Source organism: Podarcis liolepis, assembly GCF_965112155.1.
Source record: "Podarcis liolepis genome assembly, chromosome: 7".
Classification (NCBI taxonomy): domain Eukaryota; kingdom Metazoa; phylum Chordata; class Lepidosauria; order Squamata; family Lacertidae; genus Podarcis; species Podarcis liolepis.
In genome coordinates this window covers 72,923,107-72,937,642 of record NC_139561.1, presented here as the reverse complement: position 1 = coordinate 72,937,642, position 14,536 = coordinate 72,923,107, and the positions used below count along the sequence as shown (strand labels likewise).

At 45.1% G+C, this 14,536-nt stretch overlaps 1 protein-coding gene across 1 annotated transcript; it reads left to right on the top strand.

Moving 5' to 3' along the window:
* Positions 1-1,012: 1,012 nt before the first annotated feature.
* Positions 1,013-14,307, top strand: ZMPSTE24 (zinc metallopeptidase STE24). Its single transcript, XM_083514029.1, has 10 exons — positions 1,013-1,490; positions 3,503-3,649; positions 7,655-7,741; positions 8,527-8,643; positions 9,011-9,163; positions 9,843-9,984; positions 10,617-10,804; positions 11,890-11,994; positions 12,970-13,113; positions 13,450-14,307. Exons 1-10 carry the CDS (start codon positions 1,368-1,370, stop codon positions 13,672-13,674), a joined length of 1,431 nt encoding a protein of 476 aa, XP_083370155.1. The 5' UTR covers positions 1,013-1,367; the 3' UTR covers positions 13,675-14,307.
* Positions 14,308-14,536: the final 229 nt, after the last annotated feature.

The following is a 14,536-nucleotide window of genomic DNA, read 5'->3' as shown; positions in this document are numbered from 1 at the left end:
CTGGCCCACTGCACCATTACTGATTTGACTTCTTCCTCCTTGACCTCCCAGTCAAGGAGTAGCCTATATGTTTTAGAGAGTGGTTTATATTTAATTTGAATCAAATCTTTTTCAAGTCTCGAAGGTTCTGTGGAAAAACTGGTTTTTTAAAAATATTTTTGGAAGGTCTCATTCAGTTGGAAATATTGCATCCAGTATGTCAGGTGATTTCAGATTCCTTCAAAAATTTTGAGTTTTAGCCTATTGTCTAAAAGATCAGAGAATTTTGGGAGATGATCCATAACAATTTTTAAAAAATGTTTAAATGCTCTTTCCCCAAGAAGCCCGAAGCCTTTCTGCTAGGAATAATGAGTAATGAAATCTCAAAGCAATTCAGGAGAATTTTCATGTATGCTACAGTAGCAGCCAGAATTTCAACTGCAAAAGGTTGGAAAGGAGACACTATCCCATCCAAATTAGACTGGCAAAACAAATTGCAAGAATATGCAGAACTAGCCAGATTATCAGCAAGGTTACGAGATGTTACCGATGAGAAATTCAATAGAGTGTGGGGTGTATACAGAGTTTATTAAAAAACAACATTGCAAAAATATAAATCTGTTGGCAGGTCTGGATTTACTTTCTGCGTAGAATAGGAGAATCATATAAGATTAATGTAATTGAAACAACCTAGGGGAGACAAAGTTTAGTGTGCAGATAAAGAATGCAATCTGGGAACCACAATGGGGGGGGGGGCGGAGGTCATGTTGAATCCAACTACAAATTGTTACATACAGCAAGCTCCAACTATGGAATGAATATTTATTTTTATTTTCTGTTGATTATGTTACACAGTTTTTAAAACCAATAAAGCATATAAAAAAGCAACAGCAAAAAAAGTAAAAAAAAAAATAGGAATCCCACCAGAACAGGGAAAGGGGAGCAATTTGGGATTGACTAATTTTTTTGGGGGGGGGGGGAGCGACAGTTGGAGGATGTGAGGGGATGGCGGCACGCATGACATCATTCCCCTGCGACGCAGCGAAGAGGAGCTCCGTTCAGACCCGCATCCTTTTCAGGCTTTTACTATTTACCCATTTTCATTAATCCTCCTTCGCCCGGCCGCCCGCGGAACATCCCGCCTATAACCGTCGCGAACCGCAAGATTGTTTCAGCGGGAACTGAGGCGGCAGCTCCGATTGGTCGGCCGTCTGAATGGAGAGAGGCGAGGGGGGGGGAGGAGGAGTGGAAGAGGAAAGATGTTCCTTCCCTCCTCTTGCTGCTGCTGCCGGAAGCGCCCCAAGCGGAAGTGAGTGCCGGTGTCATCCGAGGAGGAAGCTGGCGGAGGGAACAGGCGTGCTGTCGAGCGGCGGACTTGGGGGCCCAGCATGGCGGCGCAGCGGCTGGGCGATCTGTGGGCCGAGACCCCCCTGGAGAGCCGGATCTTCTGCTCGGTGCTGCTCTTCTCGTGGGCCGTCTACCTGTGGGAGGCGCTGCTCGCCTGGCGGCAGGTCGGAGGCAACCTTTCCCTTCCTTTTCATGCCCCCCCCCGCCCCGTTGAGTTGCAGCAATTGGTAGCTGACCTCGTTGGAAGAGGAAGAGGAGGAACGACAGAAATCCCCCCCCCCGGTGATTCCAGCACCCGAGGCTGCTGTCAAGGCAAGGGTGGGGGAATCTCCTGGCCCGCCTTTCTCAACCTTAGATCCCCAGATGTTAGACTACCAACCCCCCATCATCCCTGACCTCTGGTCCCGCTTGCTTAGGGATGGCGGAGGTCGTGGTCCAAGACCATCTGGGCCACCCAGGTTGAGAAACGCTAGGTCAGATGTTGCAGGGCTGCCTCTCCCGTTGCCTGAGGCCACACACACACCCCTTGCTGAAGTTAAGCAGGCCTGGGTGGGGACGCAGCCAGGTTGACACTACCTTAAGTTCCATCCAGGGGGGGAAAGCCAGGTGTTAAATCTGGGGGCATGAAATAACAGCCTCCTGACCTGAGAGTTTTGTTCCTCCTTTTCTTCACAGCTGTCAACCCCACCCCTGCTTTGGCAACTGGGAAGGGGGTGGCCATCCATTGCTGCTGATCTAAGGCTTTTAATACCGCGCACGCTTCCTAAGCCGATAAATGATTTTATTATCTCTTCTGTAGTCTTTCCTGTATAGGATAGCTTTTGGTTTGCTAGCTCCTCTCTTTGTAGCAGTGGTGTAGAACCTGTGGCCCTCTGCATGCTCTTGGATTCGTACCAGCTGGAGCCATAGCAGTCCTCCTCTGTCTGTTGGTCCCCTATTGTGCCCTTTGTTTCTTTTCTCCATATATGGTGCTGAAGAGGATGTGATTATTTACTATTACTTCCTTGTCCCCTCTGTGTCCTCCTCAGCAAGGTGCCCAACTTTGAAAAGCTGTCTTAATAGCAGGGTTCTTGAATTGATTTAGTACAGCAATTGTGTGTTAGTGTTAAAATAAATTAGTAGACCCAAAGACTACAAACTTGCATCTTCCAAAGTATCCATAGCAAGTGGTTGATAAGAGCAACCATGCTGCTGTTAGACCTAATTCATTCAGGCAACCGTTCTGAGCATGCTTACAAGGAAGTAAGCCTCATTGGATACAGTGCTATTGATTTCCAAGCAAACATGTACGGGATTGTTATGTGTGTAGACCTTATTGGTGTGTGTATGCAAAAGTTTATTGGACTTTGCTCATTGCTGCTGCTGGTATCAAAATTTTAAAGGAATTTTCTCAGTACATTGCTGAAACTTGGTTTATAACAACAGGATCATTGAGAGACTACAGTAAAATCAGACCCAAGGACACTTTTACTTTTCTCAAAATATGGGATGTAAGGTTTGCCTCAAATAACTGAATTGTGCAAATTCCCACCATTGTAGCTTAAGGCTATGTAGATTTGTAGAAACCACAGTGAATCTGTGGTGGAAATTAGGGCAAGTTGTAGTGTATGGGATTTCCCCCATTTTAATTTTATTAATGGTATTAATTCTGAAGCTACAGAGACAAACGAGACTTTAGCCACACCCACACATTTCTCATATCATGTTTCCTTTCTCACTCCCCCACTCTTGAATCAAAGAATAGGGAAGAGGAAAATGTGGAGAACATTGAAGAGGCATCAGGTAGTCAGGTAGAACTAGGAAGTTCTGCCAGCTACTTTAAAATGTCTCAATGTTCTATTACTCTTGGCAAAAGTCACATTTTGCTGTTAGGCATAGCTTCTGCCTTCTATTTTTGTAGGCGTTTGTTTATTTACTTGTATGAAAATTTCTACCCTGCCTGCGTACATCGCTACGAGTGCCCACAAGGTTAATTCTTTAGGCCCATTGATTTGTTGTTGCATGCCCAGGCTTTGGAGGAGATCCCAATATCACCTGTGTCATTTTGTAGTCCTGGAATACTTTGTCACTATCAATCCTTGGCTAGAAAGAAGAGGGGCTCCCTGTGACACCTGAGAACAGAGCTTTAGAAGGTAGATGGTAACTTGTATTTACTGCTATGTTTAAAATATTTCAGAGGACTGTGTACAGGACAACCACCCATGTTCCACTGGAATTAGGACCAATCATGGACTCGGAAACATTTGAGAAATCTCGCCTTTATCAATTGGATAAAAGTGCTTTCAGCTTTTGGTCAGGGCTGTACTCAGAGATAGAGGGCACAGTAAGTATCTGTTTTTCCTCTTAAGTTCTGTGGTTTTTCTTTATTAGTTAGAATGTAAAATAGTATTTCAAAATGTATTGGGAATGAGGTTTTCATTTAAGCATCAGAAAATGCACAATATCAAGCCTAATCCTATGACAGGATGTAAGAATCTTCTGGTATTTCAATTTCTTAGGACAGTCTTCAGACTTGTGGGGTTCCTCCTTTTTTTACTAGAACCCCCACAATCCATCACTGGAGCCTCATGTAAATGGTATACTGATAGATTCAAAGAATTATGAGCCTGGGAATTTGTTTTGAGCTGAATGAAACCCACAGTCTTTTTACATAAAATTTAATTTATAGTTACCTCTCTGCCACACCCACCCCACAAGCTTCTTTCATTTCAGCAGCACAATTAGGACAGAGACAGTCATTTTGTTGCTATTAAACAAATGAGAGTCATAGATCCTTACGAATCCACTGAAAATCACCCAGAGATCTACCTTCTGCCCTCCCTTGTGCTAGAACACTGTGACATAGAATTTAGGGGGTGCAATGCTTTTTCTAGAGATGCTTCTGTCAGGAGATGATGCATGTTGTCTGTAATGATTTTGCTGCTTATTTAATGTTGGGGTCAGACTGAAACTGTTAGACTTTGTGACACTCAGCTGGTTTAGATGTGACACCAAACCATGGTTTGCTGCTACATGGACCATGATTTAACATCACATGAGTAAGCCCTGATTTCTTCTCCTACTGCACTTCCTCTTTTGCAGCAAACAATTGTTTGCCATTTATATTCAGATCGACAAGCGTTGGTTTGTGCTTTGCTTTCAGAAAAGAGTCACATACCAAAATCGAATAATAATAATAATAATAATAATTTATTATTTGTACCCCGCCCATCTGGCTGGGTTTCCCCAGCCACTCTGGGCGGCTTCCACAGAAACCAAAAAACACTAAAATATCATACATTAAAAGCTTCCCTGAATAGGGCCGCCTTAAGATGTTTTCTGAATGTCAGGTAGTTGTCCATCACCTTGACATCCGATGGGAGGGCATTCCACAGGGCGGGCGCCACCACCGAAAAGGCCCTCTGCCTGGTTCCCTGTAGCTTCGCTTCTCGCAATGAGGGAACCGCCAGAAGGCCCTCGGCGCTGGACCTCAGTGTCCGGGCAGAACGATGGGGGTGGAGACGCTCCTTCAGGTATACTGGGCCGAAGCCGTTTAGGGCTTTAAAGGTCAACACCAACACTTTGAATTGTGCTCGGAAACGTACTGGGAGCCAATGTAGGTCTTTCAAGACCGGTGTTATGTGGTCTCGGCGGCCGCCCCCAGTCACCAGTCTAGCTGCCGCATTCTGGATTAGTTGTAGTTTCCGAGTCACCTTCAAAGGTAGCCCCACGTAGAGCGCATTGCAGTAGTCCAAGCGGGAGATAACTAGAGCATGCACCACTCTGGCCAGACAGTCAGCGGGCAGGTAGGGTCTCAGCCTGCGTACCAGGTGGAGTTGGTAGACAGCTGCCCTGGATACAGAATTGACCTGTGCCTCCATGGACAGCTGTGAGTCCAAAATGACTCCCAGGCTACGCACCTGGTCCTTCAGGGGCACAGTTACCCCATTCAGGACCAGGGAGTCCTCCACACCAGCCCGCCCCCTGTCCCCCAAAAACAGTACTTCTGTCTTGTCAGGATTCAACTTCAATCCATTAGCCGCCATCCATCCTCCAACCGCCTCCAGGCACTCACACAGGACCTTCACCGCCTTCACTGGTTCTGATTTGAAAGAAAGGTAGAGCTGGGTATCATCTGCATATTGATGGACACCCAGTCCAAACCCCCTGATGATCTCTCCCAGCGGCTTCATATAGATGTTAAAAAGCATGGGGGAGAGGACGGAACCCTGAGGCACCCCACAAGTGAGGGCCCAAGGGTCTGAACACTCATCCCCCACCACCACTTTCTGAACACGGCCCAGGAGAAAGGAGCGAAACCACTGTATAACAGTGCCCCCAGCTCCCAACCCCTCTAGACGGTCCAGAAGGATGTTATGGTCGATTGTATCAAAGGCCGCTGAGAGATCCAGCAGAACTAGGAAACAACTCTCACCTTTGTCCCTAGCTCGCCGGAGATCATCAACCAGTGCGACCAAGGCAGTTTCAGTCCCAGAATGCTGTCTCTCATATATATATGTACACAATCTGACTTGGAAGGCAAGCACAAACCATAGCTTACTGATTTGCATATAATGGCAAATGATGGCTTGCCATGAAAGGGAGGAAATTGCCCAAATTTTCTAAATACCTTTACCCATTTACCAAGGCCTCTTAGGCTGTGATCCTATACCAACTTACCTGGAAGTAAGCTACAATGAATCCAGTGGGACTTCTGAGTAGATATATAAGATTGCAGTTGCCTTCTCCTTTCAGTGTGAATTGCTGCTGCTGTTGTCTGTCTGTCTGTCTCTCTCTCTCCCCCTCCACTCCCGGTTTTCCATTTTGTTGATTTTAGTCTTATAATCTTGATGGTTTTGTTTTCTAATTGCCTGCTACCCTACGAGTACATCTTGACCTGAAGGCAAGGATAACAGGTGCATTCAATAAATACAAATAAAATAGACACTAAGCTACTAGGATTTCTTTTCTGGATGCTTTCCACTGTAGCTTGGCTCAATCATTTCAGTTCTCTGGATAGTTTTAACTGAACTATCTCTTGAAGTAGGGGACTCTTATACTTGTGTTTCAGCCTTTCGCCAAGCAGCTGAGAGTGGTGTTTCGGCTTCACAAAATCCCACGAGATTAGTTAAGGAAGTGTCCATTAAACTTTAATTAGTTTAATGTTAAGTAAACGTCCAGTGCGCTTCCAACGCCATAAATCTTATCTCAGCAGAGAATTTCTTGCAGCGGTTGAAGAAGGCAGGAGAGTCAGTACCTTTCAATGAAGAATCCTGGAGCAAGCACTTTGGAACTCAGGAAAAAAACTTTATTTACAAAAGAAAAACCCTGGCGATAAAGCACACATGCTTTTATCTCCGGCATAAAGAAAACTTTACTCTAAACTTAACTCATATTAGCAAACACGCCCATGGCCACAAACTGAGTCTGCGAGTCAGGTCAAGGGTGGGGAAGAGAGAGAAGACAGGGGTGAACTGACTATTTATACAACTAACTCACATTCCTGGATGCTTAATGACTTCCAGCTGCTCAGTGATTAGAGCGACTTGTTACCTCTTAACCCTTTAGTACCAACAGGAAGGGAGACCGAAAGGCTTTCCCAAGGATAGCTGTAAGCAGGGTGGAAGTTTTAACTGAGCAGATGGAGCTTCAGCTGAGTGGGCATTGGCAGCTAGATTTTTCATATCCTAGCTCAGCACACACTAGCCCCTGCACAACACTGACTTTCTGGCTCTGTGGGTGCTATCCAGCTCCCTCGTTCTATTAGCACAAGGATTTGTGCTTGCACAGCACAACTTCCTCCACATGCATGTGCCCCACGCTCCCTCCAAATCTGCTCTAAAAGGTATGGGGAACCCCCAGAACAGATTTAGTGGATGTATAGAGGAGGAGGGAGCCAAAATGAGTAACTTAGCACCACTTTGGATTCAAGCTGTTGTAACTTGCAATGGGTTAGTGCAGTAGTCTTCAGCAGTTTTGCTGATCCTGGACCTAGCCTGCAATAAGGGACCCTCGTTTGCTTTAAAAAAACAAACTCACCACAAATATGTCACTAGTTTAAGAACTAGCAGGCACGGTTCTTACGCCCTAATAGCTGTACCAAAGAGGGGATTCTGATAAGGGCAGCTTGCTGGGTGAGGTGTGAAGCGGCGCCGGCTGAAATTCCCTCTTCACGGCTATTAACAGGAAAGACGCTCCATTCTCTTATTTGCATCTCCTCTTCCCTTGTTAAGGTGCTCTTACGGTAGTGCAAAGGCGGAGGATGAGAAAGGCTTGATTTTGTTGTTCATGAGATTCCTAAACTTCGGGGCTAGCCTGTTCCATAAAGCTGTGGTTTGGCTTTTTACAGGTGATCCTTCTGTGTGGAGGAATCCCTTTCCTCTGGTCTGTATCTGGAGACATTTCAGCTCGTGCTGGTTTTGGGCCTGAATATGAGGTAGGTCCCTGTGTCCCCCACTCCACCTGTAACTAAACTATCCCTTTTTAATAAAATTCCAGCTGCTATTCCCTTTGTCTTTTTAAATATGAGCAATGAGAACATGGAAGAAGCCCTACCGAATGAGACCAAAGGCTGATCTTGTTCAGGGCTATGTTTTACTGCAGTGACAGGCCAGATGCCTTTATAGGAAGTACCTAAGCAGCACGGGTGGTGCTGTGGGTTAAACCACAGAGCCTAAGACTTGCCGATCAGAAGGTCAGCGGTTCGAATCCCTGTGACGGGGTGAGCTCCCGTTGCTCAGTCCCAGCTCCTGCCAACCTAGCAATTCGAAAGCATGTCAAAATGCAAGTAGATAAATAGGTACCGCTCCGGCGGGAAGGTAAACGGCATTTCTGTGTGCTGCTCTGGTTTGCCAGAAGTGGCTTAGTCATGCTGGCCACATGACCCGGAAGCTGTACGCCGGCTCCCTCGGCCAATAAAGCGAGATGAGAACCACAACCCCAGAGTCGGCCACGACTGGACCTAATGGTCAGGGGTCCCTTTACCTTTACCTTAAGCAGGGCATGGAGGCAACGTTGGGATAATCCCCAGAGCAGTATGTGGGGGGAGGAGAGAGGCACTCATTCCGTCTGGCTCCTACAAGCACAATGGGGATTGTTCCATCTGGAAAGCAGGGATGCTTGCGCTGATGGAACAATCGTAATAGCATGGCATTGAATTCCTCCCAATATGTCTGAAGTTAGGGAAGTACTGACTTGTATTTCCCCCCTCCTTACTCATAGATTGTTCAGTCCTTGGTGTTCCTGCTGCTTGCTACACTCTTCAGTGCTGTCACCGGTCTTCCGTGGAGCCTCTATAATACTTTCGTCATCGAGGAAAAACATGGCTTCAACCAGCAGGTATCTTATAGTATTTGTTGGCTGCCAAATTGATAGCAGTTTTCCTTCCGTGACTGTATGATATGTGCTTATTTGGCTTTTAAATCTGTAAAGGAGCTGTGGAAGCCTTTGGCCCCCCAAATGTTGCTGAATTACAACCACCGTCATTGGCACGCTTGCTAGGGTTGATGGGAGTTGTGGTTCAGCACCATCTGGAAGGCCATCAGTCCCCTATGCCTGCTGTACCGATTCTCCTGCTTCATCTAACTGTTCTCCAATGGCCTGGACAAGTTTTGAGCGGGGCTAAACAGCTTGCGATTTTTGAACCTCTTATATATTCACATAGCTGGCTTCCAAACATTTCATCTTATTATCTCTTTTTCTGCAGACTCTGGGATTCTTTTTTAAAGATGCAATCAAGAAGTTTATAGTGACCCAGTGTATCCTGTTGCCAGTAACGTCACTTCTACTTTACATCATTAAAATAGGTGGAGACTATTTCTTCATTTATGCATGGCTTTTCACCTTAGTAGTTTCTTTGGTGAGTATGCGATGCAGTCTGCTGTGTCCAGAATTCCTTCATGTGTAACTCTTATTAAATTGGGGAGTTGGTTGTCTCAAGTCACTAAAACGGCTTGCCTGCTTATGGTTTCCTTTCCATCTTGCCCCGTAAAACTGTTAACTTTGCTAACAGGTCAGTTTAACTAAATTATTCTTATTTAGTTAACCTGGCAGCTGTGGCAGAGGGCACAATCTAGTCCAGGTTAAGCACTATTCAATCTCTAGCTACAACATTTAATTAAAGAATCAAATGAAAATGTGTCTTGATTAATCAGGCAGTTGATGTTTAAGTTTGATACACGTTTTAAAATATACCAAGCAGCATTTTAGAGGAGGCTGTTTCTTCTGTGTGTGACAGAAGGGCAGAAGGGGTGCAAACAGGATTTTTTGGGGCCCACTGCAGTGTATATGGATCCCCCCAAAAAGAAGTTGTTGAAGGCGGTCATTAGGAAATTTTGAACTGGGTGTCATCAGTATGTTGACAATATCCAGACCTGAGGTGCACCACCACTGCATTAGTAACTCTAGGCTGGATTACTGCAATTCTCTCTTATGTAGAAGTGCCTTTGACGTTGTATTGCACATTCCTGGAGATAAATGTTAACGATGAATAAACTGGCCTAAGGTGTCTCTGTTTTAACAGTTGTGCTCCACTGTAGGTCCTTGTCACAATCTATGCAGACTACATTGCTCCCTTGTTCGATAAATTCATCCCACTCCCTGAAGGAGAGCTGAAGCAGCAGATTGAGGAGATGGCAAAGAATATAGACTTTCCTCTGACCAAAGTGTATGTGGTGGAAGGTGAGAGTCCATACATCTCTGGGATAGCACATGTCACAAGGCAGCTCGTGATGATAGGAAAACAGCAGAATATATTATCAGGATCCAACCCCAATGCAACTTAAAATGCATTACACCCTTACAATACGTTACACCCTTAAATATTTATCATTTTACTATATTTTTTTACCATATTTACCGCAATCCATTTTAGATTGTAAAAAATTGGGATGATAGCCAATCTTCTTCATAGAGTAGACCCACTGAAGCCTGCGGATGCAATTATTACTTAGTTGACTATTGCCCTTGGACTAACAGGATAGACAACATGCAATGGCACCAGTCATGCTTTCCTGGGGAGGGACAGAAGGATCACCATTATAGCGTACCATCAAGGGAAGTGTCTTGTATAAGAAGGGCCCTGCTGGGTTGGGCCAAAGGCCCATCTATTCCTGCAGTCTGTTCTCACAGTGGCCAACAGTAGTCACCCACCTAACCTCCGAGGGCTGGGCCAGCTGACGATCTCGGCTGAAGGACAGATTCATGTGGACTTACCTCCCCACTTAAAATCTGTCCCCAAGATAAAGGGGACACGTTCACTTGCTTGCTTCTGTAATGTGACTTCGTTCCCGCCCTTCTCCCACCTGCCCCAGGCTCCAAACGGTCTTCCCACAGCAATGCTTATTTCTACGGCTTCTTCAAGAACAAGCGAATCGTGCTGTTTGACACTCTCTTGGAGGATTATTCTGCCCTTAACAAAGAGCGCCCTGAGGAGCCTGGCTCAGAGAACCAGGTGGCTGGAGGAGACGGGGAAGATGGCGAGGCAAAGGCTAAAGCCAAAGTAAGCATCTGGATTGGGCCGGGCGGGGGGGGGGGGAGGGGAGGTTATATCACTAAGGTGCAGCCGTTCTAAGATTTCCTAGGTGGTCTGGAAAGAAGGCAAGGGCAATTGTTCAGGGAGTGCAAGTGTGCATATCAGATCCTTGGCAATAAATGCTAAAGTGGTTGTAGTTGGCTTTTACCCAGGGCTGGGGAACCTGAGGTCCAGAGGCCAAATCCAGGCCTCTCTATTCTGGCCCTCAGGGCTATCCCCAGGCCACACTCTTCACTGACCCTGTTCCGTGCCCTCATCATGTTCCTTTGCATCGATGGTGGAATGCAGCCTTCTGCACAAAGAGAGGTCACCCATGTTCCCCCCCCCCTACTTTTGCCTCTGGCCACACCCACCGCTGCCGCGCAGCCCCTGGGAGGTCGCTTGCGAGAGAATGGTTTCCCATTTTTGCAATAACCCGAAAGCCAGAATGTGGCTCATAATTCGTTGTAGCTATGAACTTCTGTTACCTGCTATTCTGCACATTTCTTTTTAGGACAAAGCTCTGAGCAACCAGAGCTTTTCTACAGTAGCTCCATTACTTCGCAGATCTCTTCCCAGGGAGTTAAGCCATGGCTTCCTCTCTTATTTATTTTTAGGGAAACCCTATTTTAAAATCAACTTTTCAACGACCTTATTTTTCTGATGCCACTTTGAGCTGTTGCTGTTATTGTATGGCTAGATGTGTTCTGCCGTGCATTAGGATAATACACTTGAAAATATTCATATTATGAGCCATCTTGGAAGGGGTAACCCTAACAGGAGGCCTACAGATAACAGTATTATGGTCCCAGGGTTGGTTACGTAAACTATCAAAATTTAAAAGGGGCTTTCCCAAAGCGTCCAGTATTGACCCCCTGGGATTGATTAGATTGTGCAGCGGGGGTGACTAAGGACCCAGAGGGTCAAAAAGCACCCAGGAGTAGGAAAGCCATTCACAAAGTGTCATGTGAAGTATTTCTGCTTCCTGTCCTGCATTCGTGAGCTTGGAAGATTCTTTGCTCATGCTTGGATAACATGTTCCTTCTTTCTCTCCCCCCCCCCTTTTACTCTAGAATAAGAAGCAAGGTTGCAAAAATGAAGAAGTCTTGGCTGTGCTGGGTCATGAGCTGGGGCACTGGAAACTTGGCCACACGATTAAAAACATCGTCATCAGCCAGGTGAGCAGAAAGCACCAAGGAAATTCCCATGGGTTTTGCTTGAGTGTGCTTATATTGACGTGCAGCGTCATTCCTTTAGTTATGGAAGCAGTGAAAAGGAACGTGAGCAAGCAAGAGTGTAAATGGGAAGGCGTGTTAACAGAGAGGTGACTTAGAGCTGAACAGCCCATTACACAGAAATCTGATTGACCTCCCACTTTCCCCCTCTTAAGACTTTAAAAGCGGTCCAGGAGACAGGGGCGGGGGGATGGAAACGGACTGCATCAGTGCTTAGGTGCCATTAGGGTGGAGGTTAGCTTTTCTCTTATTTCTCGCCTGCACTGTGTTCCTTGGAAGCTGCTATAAGCCACAGTGGCTGGGGATGTATTTACCTGTATTTTGGTCCCAGGTGTGGAAGCTCCAGCTGCGGCTGGATGCAGTGCCAAGACTGCTGATGCAGGCAGATGGCTAACAGCATGTGATACCTTTCTTAAAACATCTACACTGCGCTACTGGGCCAGGTTCAAGACTCTTGTGCTGATCTGCAGAGCCATGAATAACTTGGGTCCGGGACATCTTAAGGCCCGCCTGAGCCCTTATATCCCAACCCGATCACTGAGATCATTTGGAGGAGCACTGTTAGTTGCCCCGCATGTTACAGTGCCCCGACTGGCCTCCACTAGAAGTTGGGTACTGAGCGTCACAGTCCCCATGGTGCAGTACACTCTTCCAACAGATTCAGCAGGCATCTTTGCTTCTGAATTTCAGGTGCCTATTCAAGGCTTTTTAAAGCCAACTCTTCAGTTCCACATTTTCTAATTTTAATGATTGCTCCCATACCACTTTAAAAGGTTTAGTAATTTATTTTTATATTGTTGTACACCGCTCTGATATTTTATGAGATACTGGTATATAGATACTTTTACAAATAAAAAATGGTTGCTAACAAATCATTAAGGCAACACATATTGCTCTTTTTTTCTTTTTCTTTCCTAGATGAACTCCTTCTTGTGTTTCTTTTTATTTGCCGTGTTGATTGGTCAAAAGGAGCTCTTTGCAGCTTTTGGATTTTATGATACTCAGCCAACCCTGATAGGCCTGTTGATCATCTTTCAGTTTATTTTCTCTCCTTATAATGAGGTAAAGTTCTGTTTTTGATTGCACACTCAAGCCATTATTGCTGAAATGCTAGTAGTTTCTTTGCCGACTTAAACCCTCCTGTCCCACAATAATGCTGTCAGAATTCTGATTCATTTTTTAATAATTTCCTCAGTGGTACCAGTTGTGTAGCATTTCTTTGTTTTTATTTTGCAGATTTATAAACTGCTTCACACTCAGAAGCTGTTGAAGTAGTATACAATTTAAAGAATTGTCTTTACCATACAGAAGGCTAGTGGGTACGAGGCTGGGGTCTGGAGGATTCTGAAACATGTTCTGAGTTCTTAATGTAACTTCCCTATATTGTTTCCCTTACAGGTTCTCTCCTTCTGCTTAACTGTATTAAGTAGGCGATTTGAATTTCAAGCGGATGCATTTGCTAAGAATCTTGGGAAGGCTACAGACTTGTATTCCGCTCTGATCAAGCTAAACAAAGATAATCTGGGATTTCCTGTTTCAGACTGGTTGTTTTCAATGTGGCATTATTCTCATCCTCCGCTGTTAGAAAGACTTCAAGCACTGAAACAATCTAAGCAAGACTGAATAAAATAACTACTGGCTCAAAGGAGCTTCCATCCCAAAACAAATTTCCAGTTTTTAAAAACCATCTATACATATATATATCCATTCCATTCCTGAGCACACCATTCTGCATAGCAACATGCGCTGTTCACCTTATTTGAAAGTTGCGCCCAATAATCCTGTATCCAATTTACGGAAGTGAATTTTAAAGAGAAATACCTTGCGGGGACTGAATTGGAAAGGAATGTAACATGTAAAGTTTTATCTGAAAATCTTAACAAAGCAGTACTTGAGGGGAAAGTTTAACTTGTCACAACCTGAAGTATCCATGCTTGAATTTGTGAAAGCTTTGAATGTGACTTTTGTACCTTTTAAGCAGTTTGTCTGGGTGTTCTTACAGTACGATAAACTTCTAGCTTTCCTACCTCATCCAATGAGGGGGTCTGATCCTGGATAACTATCCTTCCCCCCCTCCCCTTCTGACCGTTGGATTTCAAGCATTTAAACCAAACGCTGTCTGGACTGAAAGTGTGAACTTTCCCCTTTAGGTCCAAGTTCATACCTGCAATGAATGAAAAGGCTACTTTTTACAGAGAAAATAAAGTCGCCACTCTCCCTGTATGGGGAATGGAGAATAAATTGCAGCTCATGAAACATTCTGCTTATGTGTGTCCCATATATTGTGTGTATGATGATGGTTTGGAACTTGTCTGGTCTCATCTCCCCCTACCTACTGATTTTCTGGATAGCAGGGGTTTGGAAGGAATAACTATGTAACAAAAGCTATACTCGTTTGTCAAGAAAAAAGAAACTGACGTGGTTAACTTGCATCATTGAATAGTCATACAGTCATACCTCGGGTTACAGACACTCCAGGTTGCGT